The following is a 13,705-nucleotide window of genomic DNA, read 5'->3' on the forward strand; positions in this document are numbered from 1 at the left end:
AAGCAGATAACTCCCCAAACTGTTTCTATAGTCTTGGTTTCTCTCCCAAGCTCCAGTCACAAATCTCCAACTGCCTACTAGATAGTTCATACTGGATGTTCAGAAGACATCTCAAACTCAATGTGCACAAGATAGCATCTTAGATAGAAAATTGAAGATGATCCAGCAAAGAAGACTGAGGAGTGGTCAAATAGCTGAGAGGAGAACCATGATAAGATCCTGTATGTTGGTGGCCATCCCATGGTGCATGCTCAAAGTTGGCATTCCTGGTTCTGGGCCAATTTCCAGCCATGTGTGACTCAAAGTTAAAGTACCTGATGTTGATAAAGAGATGAAGAGTCTCCTTATTGGCTACAGAGCTAGAAGAACCGATAATAATCTGCCCCTCCACCTCTCTCTTCCTTCCCAACTGTGAATCACGTTAGGCTTGTTTTAAGCTGGTTCCCAAGAGTAAGCACGAGGTAAAGGGGAAGAGCCTTGGTTGAGACAAGTTAAATGACTAGTCCAGAATCACACAGCTAATTAGTATTCATGCTGGGAGTAAAAACCAGGTCCCTTAATTTCAATTCTTATCTTCTTTCTATTATACTTTCTCAGAGAGCACTCAGACTAGATATCTAGTTTTAACTTTGGGGTCCAAATGTGGGCTCTTGAGAATAGAAAACCATCTCTGGTGTTGGCCCATCTATGCCCTCTGAAAGTTTTAGGGCATCTAAAGCAATTTAGGGAATTGGAAGTAGAGGAGTCCTTGATGGCCTCTCTTTCTGGTCCTCAGGGATAGAACCTAAGAGACCATTACACAGATTGCAGAAGGCACTTTCTCTTTTCTCTCCATAGTTTCTTCCAAGGGAATTTCACTCCCTTTTTGAAGGAATGCCATGGAAGGAGGATTGGACTCTGGCAGATTCAGCTTGGGGTAGCCTTTATTGTTGGTAAACTAGGGCTAAGGAGAGGATGTAACAGATCATATTCTGTTGTGAGGGAATAGCTTCTAAAGCAGAGTTTCTAACACTGCTTGCATCTTCACTCTAGAAATGGGATTCAGTGTATGTGGGGAATGTGTCCAAAGAATATACAGAAGGATGTTAATTGTTATTCTCACCTCCTTTGGGCTTACAAATTACAGGCTTTCCAGTATGTCAGCTCTGGTGATTGTTATATCTTGACGCCCACAGTCAGGTTCCCCTTTTGCAGGGATGATGATTAGAAGTAAGTTTAGCTGATAACATAGACAGAGCTAGGTTGGATATGAAACCAACATCATTTATTTTTTGAATTTATTTTGGTGGAAGTTGTGGGTGGGCTTTGGAAAAATGCAAATCTCAACAGATCAACAGAGACACTCAGGAACCCTCTGACTTATCAAAGTATATGTGAAATAATCAAGGGTTTTGTTGGAATAGCGGGAATATCAGCAGAAGGCTCACTGTTTGGTCATCCTTGAGGTGTATTAATGCTTACAGAAGAATATTTGTATAGCAGAATGGCGTAGCAATTGACAGGACAAAGAACTGCATTGGAAATGTGCAACTGGAGATTAGGACAGTGTGGGAAGGCAGGAAGAGGTAAAAGGAAATTACTCACTCTAATCCAGATAGGAGTTAAGGCTGAAAACATTCTGTGGAAAGGAGTAAGGAAGTATCTCATAGCAATTTCCTGAGAGATCCTTTTGGGTGTTACTTTAGTGGAGTGGTGAGACAAGTTAAGACCCAGAGAGGTCCAGTGCTTGACATATATCTCAAGGAGGTAAAAAGATGAAAGAAAAGTTCCTTGTATACCAAAATATTCAGACAAGTTCTTTTTGTGGTAACAAAGAACTAGAAACATGGTAAGAAGAATGACTGAACAAAATAAAGTACGAAATAAATGCAATGGAATGTTACTCTGCCATGAAATATGAAGAATATAAATTCAGAGAATCATGAAGACCTATTAATTCATGTGAAGTAAGCAGAACCATAAAAATATATGAATACAACAAAACAAATGGGAAGAACATTAACATGAAACCAAAAGACATATGATGATCAGTCTTGAGCTTGTAGAAAAGTTGAAAAACATGCTTTCCACCATTTTTTGTGAAAGTGGGGGGCAATGTGTATAGACTATTGCATATGCTGTCAACCATAGTTGATATTTTTTCCTTTTTCTTTTTTGACATCTTTGTTACAACGCATGGCTTGCTGAATAGGAATGCAGGGAAGGACATATTTGGAAATGAATGTAGTGTAACCACAAAAAGCATGGGTTAAAAATAAAGAAATACAGATTGAAGAATGTGATGAATAAATCTCTAGTTATGGGTAGCCCCTGAAAGAACTATTTTTCAAGGAGCATTAATACTAGTAGCCTGGGAAGTCTGGATTAAAAACAAACAAAAACCCCCCCATTTAACTGAAGAAACAAAGACTCCTGAGGTATGAAGTGGAGCTGTGGGCAACTATGGGATGGAGTGAAGCTATGGAGGAAGAACTTTAGGGATCAGCCGCAGAGAGGTGGCTTTGAGATGGAGCCATGAAGCATGAAGGTGGAATGTCAGTGACTGAGGCAATGTATAGCTTTAGGATGAAATCATCAAGGGGGAATGTCAGTAATTGAGAGGATGGATGGCAATGGAATTTTTGACTGGAACTATATTTGTGCAGATAGAAGTGGAATGAAGTAACTGAAGGGGTAGAGCTGGCTCTCACGAATTTCCACAAAAGCAGACTCTCTCTCAGTGATAACTGAAGAGGCAAGGAGCTTCCTGGAGTTATTTCAGGAGAAGCTCAAGATAGAAGTCTTTCTTGAGGCACAGAACTATTCAGAAAGTAATGATTAAGTAATGGTTGTCTTTGGAACACGAATTTTCTCTCTTCTGGCAATTTATTACTTTTATGGAGAAGTCTGAGGGGAAGAGGGGATAGTGTTTATTATTATTATCATCATCATCATTATCATTATCATTATCATTTTTTAACCCTTACCTTCTATCTTAGAATCAATACTATGTATTGGTTCCAAGACAGAACAGTGGTAAGAGCTGGGCAGTGGGGGTTAAGTGACTTGCCCAGGGTCATACAGCTAGGAAGTATCTGAGGTCAGATTTGAACCTAGGAACTTCTGTCTCCAGGCCTGACTCTTAATCCATTGAGCCACCCACCTGCCCTCAGGGATGTTGTTTTATAAAGAGTTAAGAAAGATTAAATTAAAAATTTTTTTATTTTATTCTTTTCTCTCATTACATGTAAAAAGTTTCCAACATTTTCCAAAGAATATAGTCTTGAATTTTCTTCCTCTTTCTCTCCCCCACAAACCCCTGAATCCCCTTGAGATGGTAAGCATTCTCATATAGATTTTAAATGTACAATCCATATTAATCCATTTGTGAAAGGAAACTCAAAAAGAGAAAAACCTGAGAAAGTTAAACGAGTTTGCTTTGGTCTGGATTCAGTGCTTTTCCTCTGGAAGAAGATGGCAATTTTTTTTTATCATAAGTCCTTTGGAATAATTTTGGGTCATTGTACTGAGAATAGCTGTTACTCAAAGATGTTCACTGCAAAGAATTCCTGTTACTATACAAGGTTCTCCTGGTTCTGCTTATTTCACCTCCTTCAGTTTGTGTAAGTCTTTCCAGGTTTTTCTGAGCTCCTCCTGCTTGTCACAAGAATGTTCCATTACAATCATATACCATAACTTACTTAGCCATTCCCCAACTGGTGAGTATCTGCTCATTTTCCAAACCTTTGCCCCCCTAAAAAGAACTGTTTAAATATTTTTGTACACATAAATCCTTTCTCTTTGGAATACAAAACTAGTAATGGTATTGCTGGGTCAAAGGGTATGTACTGTTTTAGAGCATAGGTTCAAATTGCTCTCCTGAATGATTGAATCAGTTTACAACTCCTCCAACAATGTATGTGTCCCAGCTTTTCCATATCCCCCTCTAAATTTTGTCATTTCCTTTTTCTGTCATAGTATCCAATCTGATAAATATGGGGTGGTACCTCAGAGTTGTTTTAATTTGCATTTCTCTAACTAATAGTGATTTATAGCATTTTTTTTTTTTGCGTGATTGCAACCTGGTTCTGTGTATGGGCAGTGTGACAAAAGTCTTGCACCCAGAGCCAGCATAAAGACCCCTATAATCTCCTTCTGAGTAGTTGTCTGCCCCCCCCCCCCAACCATCTGTGGCTGAGAGTTCCAGAAGCCTTGGCTGCTGCTTCAGTTACACCCAAGGTGCTGTGCTCCACCTCTGCCCTGGGCACCTAGATCCTTCATCCTGGCCTTCTAAGTTGTTTTGGGTTGAAAAATTACTTCACCATGTTTGTTTGTTTGTTTGTTTGTGTGTGTGTGTGTGTGTGTGTGTGTGTGTGTTTTATGATGCTCCAGAATTCATTTTGATGTGTTATATCATTGCTTTTTGGAGGATAATTTGGTAGAAGTCAGATGGGTCCCTGTACCTTCTCCACCATCTTGGCTCTGCCCTAAGTAAGATTTTATTGCATGGATTTATCTGTCAGTTGTGCATTGTTAGCATGATTCAGTCAAAAGATTCATTATTTGATTCAAGATGATTTGTATGGTTTATGAGTTGAAGCTGCTGTGGATCAGGGAGAAGGGGGTATGGGCTAATATATTTCCTTTCTCTCACACTGAAACCAAGCATAGTGTTGGGGATATGAAACCCTTATTACAACTTCAGGAGTAAAAAGCCCTAGCCCTAACATCGTGTGTACCAAAGGCAACACTCCTGATGTTCTCTCTAGATTTAGTGGCCATCTCGGGCTTCACTTAGCACCTTGGGTTTCACACTTTCACATTCATCACATGCTGGCTGTCTTCACAAAGAAACTGCCTGATCTATGATATAGTAGCATAATTCCCATGATCCCAAACTACTCAAGTAAAATTCTTGGGATTTTTACCCCATTAAACTGTTCCCTACACTGTTTGCTGTGGGAGTAACATAATCTCCTGATGCTCTGAAAGGTACCATTTGTAATTCTTCAATGACTCTGCCCTTTTCTCTCTTCTATACTGGCAGTCACCTGGTCTTGTTGTTACAAGCAGTACAATTCCTGGACCAGGGTTCAGGCCAATGTACTTCTATCAATGCTAGCTCTGGCCTCAAACTTCATTGTAGCATCTGGAGCCCCAATTGAAGACATTGGGGAAAGCTACCAAGATCTGTATGAAATCTGCAGCCAACATCCTCCATTCATGAAAGGTGACATGTGAAAAGTAGAGAGAAGAGAGGAGAGAGATTGTCTCCTCTCTCTTTGGGCCCTTCAATCTCTGGGCTCTATAGTCTCTGGGTTCTTCTGGCTTCCAACTCTGAGAGAGAAGACGCATGATGCCACATTCCATCTTCAGGCCATGGAGAAAAGGACTCTGGTGAGAAGCCAACATGAGAGATGCTGGCAGTCTCCATAAGGCTTCCTTCCCCAGTTTGCTACACTAGAGACCTTGGGGGAATTTTCCTCTTAGGTGAGATTTGAGATGCTCCCTCTTGGTTGAGCTAAGACACCTCCTTCAGAATGGGAGAGCTCCTTCTGTATTGTGTAGTATATATTCTCCTATGTATACTCTCTGATTTCTGTTTTGCTATCAACTTGGATAATTTTTTTTCCTATTTGCTATATTTTCTCATTATGAAACTGGTATGAAGGGAGTCAAGCCTTCTTTGTAAAGCTTGTGGTCCTCCTTTCCCTATTAATGAATAGTGACCAGAAGTTTGTCTTTGAACATGAAAACTGCATCCCTTAGGCTAATATTTGACAGAGCAGATAGATTTAATTCTAGCCTGGTACTCCTCCCTCTGAGGAGAGCAGAGCGGTGGCCTCTGGTCCTAAAACCCTGCTTCTTCTATTGGCACAAATTAAAAGACTCCCTTGGAAATGGGGGCTGAGAAGCAGAGAAGAGGTTAGAGATGTCTCTTATTATTATCTCCTTGTGAGTCATACATGAAGCCATGTGCTACATGTCAGGGACAGACTTTCCTACAGGAGCCCTGAGATCTGTCATCAAGGTTTTTAGTTGGTCAGAACTACAGTTTTATATGGTGGAGTATGTGAAGTATGTGGTTTTAGAAATGAGATCGCCTCCTGCCTGTTTAGGTTTCCTTCCTAGAGGGCAAAAAGGCTCATTTCCCTTCTTTCAGCTTTCCCCTTTGTGGGAAAGGAAGCAGAGTCCTATTAGTATAGGAAAATAAGGCTATGGGAATGGTGGTGAAAGGGAAGGAAATAAGTATTTATTAACCTCCTACTAAGTGCAGGACACTGTGCTAAGCATATTACATTTGTCTCAGTCTATTCTCAAAACCTTAGGAGACAGGCACTATTATCTCCATTTTATGATTGATGAACTGAGGCAGATGGAAGAGATCAAGTGACTGGTGAAGGTCACACAGCTAGTGACTAAGGCCAGGTTTGAACTAAGGATTTCTGATTTCAGGCCCAGTGCTCTATCTACTTTAATGCCTAGAATAAGAAGGAGCTACTTTTAGGTGGGTTCCACTCAAGGAGATGATGCCTAAAAACAGAGAGAAGCGGGGCTGACTAGTGCTCAGTGAGCTTTATAATGTTGAAGGAGGGAAAGAGAAGACAGTATATATCAGTGCTGCAGTGGTCCACCATGAATGTCTTTTCCTTTTTCTCAGGACTCTCTCTTGAATGTATTCTCCAAGAAGTCTACTTTTCTACGCCTTCCTGTTCAGCAGTCTGGTGTTTGGTTGCAAAGAATATCAGAGCACTAGATATGAAGGTAACTATGTCATTCAAACAATGCCTTTCTTCCTCAGTTGGGGAAATCACAGAAAATAAGGGGCAGATAAGAGGTAAAGTATTAATCTGCTAATGAGATAAACGTGTCTACTCCCTAACCACTGCTATAAAAAAAGTCTGATTAAATTGTGTGTGTGTGTGTGTGTGTGTGTGTGTGTGTGTGTGTGTGTGTGTTCAAATCAAGCCTACCTAGCTCTTCACAACCTGGATGACTCCTCCACCTCTGTCCAGTTTGCCTTATCATACTAGTAATGCCTCTACTGGAACTTCCATCTGAGAAAGGAGTCGCCATGCTCACTTTAAACCAGTCTCCACTCATGGCTGCCCGGACTAGCTCATCTTGCTCCCATGAGGGTATTCTCACTCACTCTCATGGTCAGCTACCCTTTTTGGTGTTGTTTTTCCTCATTAGAACATAAGCTATTTAAAGTCAGATTGTCTTTTTGCTTATATTTATATTCCTGATGATTGGCAGAACCTGGCACATATTAAGTGTTTATTATGATCTCTTTCTCTCTCTCCCTCTCTCTCAACACTGCTTGGTTGAAGACTGACTACACTCATGGTGACCTTTAAAAAAATACGCCTGCCAAGGCAGCCCTAGAGGAAGTTCCAGGGAGCAGAGACATTATGGGTAGGGAGCAACTTGCTGAAGTGGGACCACTGTTCCTCTACTAGAGGGCAGCAGGGCAAGTTAACGATTGGCCAGGAATGCTGAGGGCTCATGAACTCCCTCTGATTCTTATTGAGTTCTAGGTCATCCCAGTGAGGTCTCCTGAGCTCTTCACTGAACTACTCCCTATTGTCCATTAATACCCCCACTGCACTGGCTTTTGCTGCCAATGGGCAACATTTCCTGCCTTGCCATGGTCTATCCTCCATGGCCTTTCCCTACACTGCAGCATGCTTGCTCTTACCACTCACACAGCTCCACTAACTCTGAATTTTATATGAGCAAAGTACAAACAGCAATTAAAAATGTCTGAGAATGCTGGGAATGAGCTATTTCAGGTTATGCAAAGGTAATGTTGAAAAAGTTAGAGTTGGTCAAGTTCTAAGTTGCTATCCTGGTATCAAGAAAGACTAAAAGCTCAAGAATATGTTATCATTAAACTTAGTTTTATTCACCAACAAAGTCTGATATGACACAAGCAGCAAAGAGAACTTTTAAGATAGTGAATTACGATATGAAATTACACACTGTCTTCTTCAAAAGGACTTTAAAAAATCTAAGGATTATCAAACCACAGCTAAGGGTTTTCATTTCAGAGACTTCTTGGTGGCATATGACATATGGGGAAGAAAGACAGCCTACACACCAATGTGAATCTGCTACGTGTAAGGACATTTCTTTCTCAGCTGTTGAATGTAGAGTCTTTGGAATGTTCAGACCTCAGTTTTCAGGGCCTGCAAACTTCACAATGACAGTGATACTGCTGGACGGGTTACTATATCAGAACAGGACATAGGCTGTGGGGGACCTCTGCCTATTTTGGGAAGTACTGGGGGGAGGCACTCAACATGCTGCTTGAAGGTGAAGAGAATTCAGGTGGGTCTAAAGCTGTACTTCACCTAGAAGGGAGTTGAGCTAAAAACAGGTGGTCCATGTAACCTCCTGCCACTCCCTCCAGAAGGGGAGCCTAAGGGGAACACCATGCCCACCATTCCACTTCATTCTGCTGGGAGAATCACTAGCTTCTAGTCACTAAGGAAAACTTTTGATTTTCCCCACAATTGCCATTCTCTGGATCTCCCAAAGAGCAACAGCATGGCTTTGGGGCCACCACCCATAGAAACATGACCACAAAGAATGGACAAGTAACAAATGATTGACTTTTGAGCACAGATACTATGGAGACCAAAGCTCCCAGAAGAGCCTTATGTGGCTAGCCTTCAGTGGAGGTCCGAGTTAGGACAGTATTTCTGCTGTACATAATCTTGTTTCCTCATCTTCTAACAGGGTCTCCTCTGGTCTGGCCAGAGTGGTCACTGACCTTAAGATGGCCAGCGTAATTCGGACAAGAATACGCAGCAGGAGGAAAGCAAAAGGGACGACGATCTGCATGAGGTGGAAGATGGTTGTACTAAATTCACTCAGGAAGCAGGTGGAAGAGAAGGCCACAAGGCTGACACAGGGGTAGAGGGCGAGTTTGGCAAACATGAAAGCATGTTCCTTCCCCCCATACCTGGCAAATGGGTGCAGGGTCTCCTGCTCATTTAGTAAGGCTGTGCTCCAGATAGCAAACTGGAAGATGCCAGCAAAAAATGTGATGACACAGCTGACGCGGATGCTCTCGATTTCACTGTGAGACTGCTGGGCAAACTCGGTGGTTTGCTGATAGGCAAGTGGGAGCCCACCAATGAAGGCCAAGGAAAAGGTGTTCAGCAGGCCCATGAACTGGGTTGTTTTTCTCACATGAAGGAAGAGGGAATGGTGGACGAACCAGAGGAGCCCAATGGTCACAAAGGAGCCAAAGTAGGCCAGGAAGTTTGGTCCGTATTCTCTCAGCGCTTCAATAAGGTTGCCATGAAACTTTTCTCGAACTTCTTTGGCATCAGGAACATTGTCCTCACTGTTGACATTTAAAAATAAAATGGTCATTTTCTATAAAGAGCCTCATAAAATTGGCCTGAGGAGTGGCAGGATCCAAAGGCCTCCTAAGTATATTCTTAAGGTTGACAGGGTTGACAGGCCCCAGATGATTTAGTCTCTTTCCTCTCCTTTATTCTGATCACTAACATCACTAGCCTGTCATCCTGTCTGCATTTAAGTTTCCCCTCAGCCCTGCTGTCACTGGGTAGTTTGGTTCTTTGAGGGCCACCCGTGACCCTCTTTCTACTGTCCATGGTCAGAATCCTGTGATTACACTGAATTTGAAACTGGCTTCTGTATTAGGGACCCAGAATGAGATTTTACACCAAATATCCTTCTCTGTGCTTGCCAGAGACTTGGGGCCCATTTGACTGACTGCAAGCTCTCTGTTTCAAAGCCTCCTTTTTCAAGCCAGAAAACTGCCATATTTAATTGTTTCTCTTAGGAAAATGCCTACTGTGTCCAAAAGACTAGAGGGCAAAGATTCCCAAGCTGTGCAGAGGGCTGGACTAGATGACCTCTGAAGTTCCTGCTGCTTTGAGATTCTGTGAGTCTGCTTTCATGCAACAATTCTGGCCTTCCCAAGGGTGTATCAAGAATCTAAAGATGAACAGATTCATTAGTGATGTTTGTTTAGCTGAGGTTTAATGATAGGCCATCAGTAATTACTGATCTATGCAGTCTGTCTGGGTTTCACAACAATGTGTATGTCTTACCAGTTTTGCTTTTTCTATTTGGATACCAAGATCTTTGACAATATACTGTGCTCAAGTATAACTAAAGAATAGGGCAAATTTCAATGCTTTAATGTAATCAGGGTAACCAAGGCCCCCCTGTTATCTTTACATATGTCCCAGCTACCAAAATAGAAACCTCACTCAGTATTTACAGAAGCTTAAGAGCTGTCAGGCAGGAGAAAGCCTTACCAAATGTCCAGGATGAGGAGGGTCGCAACAATGGCATAGACACCGTCGCTGAAGGCTTCCACTCGCTCCTTACTCAGGGGTTCATGGATGTTAAAAGTAAAAAACTCTAAGCTCTGAGGCTGCTCTTCTGGTTTGGTACCTGTCAGTGCACAAAGCAGGGGGCTAAGTCACGGGCATAAGTCCAAGCTGAGTGGGGCCATAAGCCCCAGCCCAGTGTACAACCTCGCAGCAAAACAGTCTCTTTTCCATCTCACCCTGCCTGAAATGGGTTTCTTGCCTTTAAGCTTTCCAGTGTCCAGATGTGCAATAAATCCTGGGGCTTAGGTTACTCTTGACTCATGCACAAAAATAACTCGCTTTAATATGATATTTTAAGGCTGACAACAAGCTCTTCTCATCACAAACCTCTGGGGTATGCAGTAAAATATCAAGCCTATTTTATAAGTGAAGAAATTGAGACTCCTAAAGATTAATTTATTAGCTGATAGTAGCACTATTGGGGCTAGGATTTGAAACAAGGCTTATCTTTGTCTGGTTTTTTTTTTGTTTTGTTTTGTTTTGTTTTTTGCTATACCGTCTTTTTAAAAATTGATGGGTATCCTCCATTGGTTTAGAATTATTGAGAGTTGAGGAGTAAAAACGTTGGGTATGTGGTAACCATTAAGTGAGCATATGGCTATATGTAGTGATGTGCTGGTAAAAGTTGAACAATCAGCTCTTGGGGGGGATGGGATGAGAATATATGCTTGGCATTTTAATTTTAATCTGCATTATCAACATTTTCTCTATCACATTAAAACTAGAATATCAACAGAGCAATATATCACCTCCTGATTTGCAGTATGATTTTTATGGTATACAAGTATAGGCTCACCCTAAAAATTTAATTATAGGCTTTCCTAAGGCCATTTTGAACTGGCTCTAGCATATCCCTGGCTAGCCTCAGTAGGCACTTATTAATAAGCATCTTTTCATAAAAGTGATGTCAAAGAGTGTCCTTCTCCCATTGCTGTGTCTGCTCAGGATACATCTCAGGATTGGTACAGTCCTGGCCTGGGGAGAAAGCCTGCAGGCTCTCAGGTGAGGCCTTGGGGATGCTGGTTTCCTCTTGGGACACCGAGCAGTGTTTGTTAAACAGGTACAGCGTTCCTTTAGTGGCAATTTAACAACCCCCAGCTCCATGCCAAGTGGCCAGGAAGTCTTTATCATGTCAGAATCCATAACAATCCAACCTCTTTGGTGAATCGTGTGCCTCAGAATGCTCAGCACTTTCAGAAGACCTCAGTGCACGCCCCATCTGTTGTCAAATGGCTACAGAGAGCAGGAGGAATGAGGAGCATTTCGGAGATCTGATGGGTAAAGGGCTTCCTTACATCATGTGAGTTCTTACTTAAAGAGCAGGCAAGCGAGGCACAGAGGAGCTGGTCCCACGGGCAGTCGGGAGCTGACCCAGAGCTCAGCACACATGTGTCCAACAGTACGCACTAGGACACGGCGCTCTGGGCGGGCCAGAACACCTGGGCTTTGAATCCTTGCACACAAAGCTGCAGTAGGATCAAATGAGATGAAGGACGGCAAGCACTCGGAATGGCAAAGTAAGATGCAAACTTAGAAATGGGGCAATTGAGGTAGAGGAGTAAGAGCAACGGAGTGCATGTAGTAAGAATCCTACCTCCACTACAGTCTGAATCAGTCTCCTGATCTGTAAAATCTTTGCCAGTCCTGCTCAAATGGCCCAATGAAATAACTTGCAGAAAGCACTTTGTAAACTGTTCAATGCTTTTTAAACATCAATGATTTTTTATTATTAGTATCGTCACCATTATTTCCACAGGAGCACCTTGCCTCAGTCAGAAAGAAGGGCTTGGCTGTAAAGAACATGCAGAGGCAAGGATTCCCTGCTGTCATCGCCCCCAGTGTCTCACCCTGAGCCACGATACCTACCAACAAGTTTGTCTCTGCACCACCCGATGAACTTATTGATGTAGGGGAGGAAGATGACAAGGCCAAGAAGAAGATAAGACTGGAGGAGTAAATAAAAAACATTAGCTTTGTGTTTTCACTTCTGATAATGTCTTAACATAGTATTTGTGCCTTAATTCAACCATGTTACACAACCCCACTGCTATCCAAATACAGACATTATTTAAAGCACTCAATGAATCAGTCACTGTGAAGTACAAACACATTTGTCTAGGGACTGTTTGGGTAGGATCTAGCCAAGTACAGATTCTACAGCAATCATGCATCTCAGATCCATTCCTCAGTTGCTCTGATGGGTGAAAAGAGGACCAAGCTTGAGGAGACCCTCCGAGTTTTTCACTGTATGGGATTTCCTAGAACCATGGAGTGTCAGGAGTGGAGGAGACCTTGGAGAAGGACCAACAGGCCCAAGTCCTTTTTCAAAATTGATGTAGAAACAGAGGACTAGAGGGAAATTATTAACCATGTAACTAGTCATTGGTAGAGTTGGAATTAGAAATCAGACTTTCTGATCTTTAACCTCAGAGTTCTTTTTGCTTCACTGTGTTATTTTTATTTAAATTGTTTTTGGAGAAAAGTGTCCCTCTATGTTATGATGAAGAGCTGTGGAGGCCTGAGGCTGGGGTGTCCAGCTCCTTTTCTTATTGCTGGGTAAGGCATCATTGAATAGTGAAAAGAATACTAGTGTCAGGAGACCTGGATTTTGATCTCACTGAATAAAAAAAAGATAAGCACTTGTAGGTGTGTGCTTGTTTGTGTGTTTGTCTCTCTCCCTCTCACACACACACACACACACACACACACACACACACACACACACACACNGCATTACACACACACACACACACACACACACACACACACACACACACACACACACACACACATTTAAAGCCCTTACCTTTTGTCTTAGAATCACTACTGTGTATTGGTTCTAAGGCAAGAATGGTAAGGGCTAAGCAATGGGTGTTAAGTGACTTGACCAGGGCCACACAGCTAGGAAGTGTGTGAGGCAACATTTGAATCCAAGACCTCCTGTCTCTAGGCTTGGCTTTCTATCTGCTGAACTACCTAGCTGCCCCCTACTTGCATATTTTTAATCTAATTCAAACAAAACCCAATATTTTGAGATGGAAATATTTCTAATGGAATATCTTGGAGAACTCTTAAAACATGTCCCTGGAAAAAGTATTTTTGCTTGTCTTAAAAAGAGAAGGAAGATCTTATTGAGGTCTAGTCCTTGATAAATTCTAGTCTCAATAACTGGCTTTGCCACTAACTTACTAAGTGACACTGGGTAAGACATTTTCCCTTTCTAGGCCTCAGTTTTGTCCTGGGTCAAAAGAAGGTTGGTCTCTAAGGTCTTTTCTTCAAATTCTGACAAATTATGATTCTATTCAATAAACATTTGCTGTTGTCTATTATGCAAGACACCAACA

The 13,705-nt window shown here is 42.0% G+C and overlaps 1 protein-coding gene across 1 annotated transcript in view; it reads right to left on the minus strand.

The window, feature by feature from the left end:
• Positions 1 to 7,864: 7,864 nt before the first annotated feature.
• Positions 7,865 to 13,705, minus strand: part of TMEM175 (transmembrane protein 175) — a 49,639-nt gene continuing 43,798 nt past the window's right edge. Inside the window, exons 9-11 of the mRNA XM_044680617.1 lie at positions 12,228 to 12,306; positions 10,284 to 10,422; positions 7,865 to 9,337 (exon numbers count right to left, since the gene is read on the minus strand). Of these exons, the coding sequence (XP_044536552.1) occupies positions 8,674 to 9,337; positions 10,284 to 10,422; positions 12,228 to 12,306 (882 nt within the window). The 3' untranslated portion in view covers positions 7,865 to 8,673. The remainder of the gene's footprint in view (positions 9,338 to 10,283; positions 10,423 to 12,227; positions 12,307 to 13,705) is intronic.

The sequence above is a fragment of the Gracilinanus agilis genome, chromosome 6 (genome assembly GCF_016433145.1).
Source record: "Gracilinanus agilis isolate LMUSP501 chromosome 6, AgileGrace, whole genome shotgun sequence".
In the NCBI taxonomy this organism is placed as follows: domain Eukaryota; kingdom Metazoa; phylum Chordata; class Mammalia; order Didelphimorphia; family Didelphidae; genus Gracilinanus; species Gracilinanus agilis.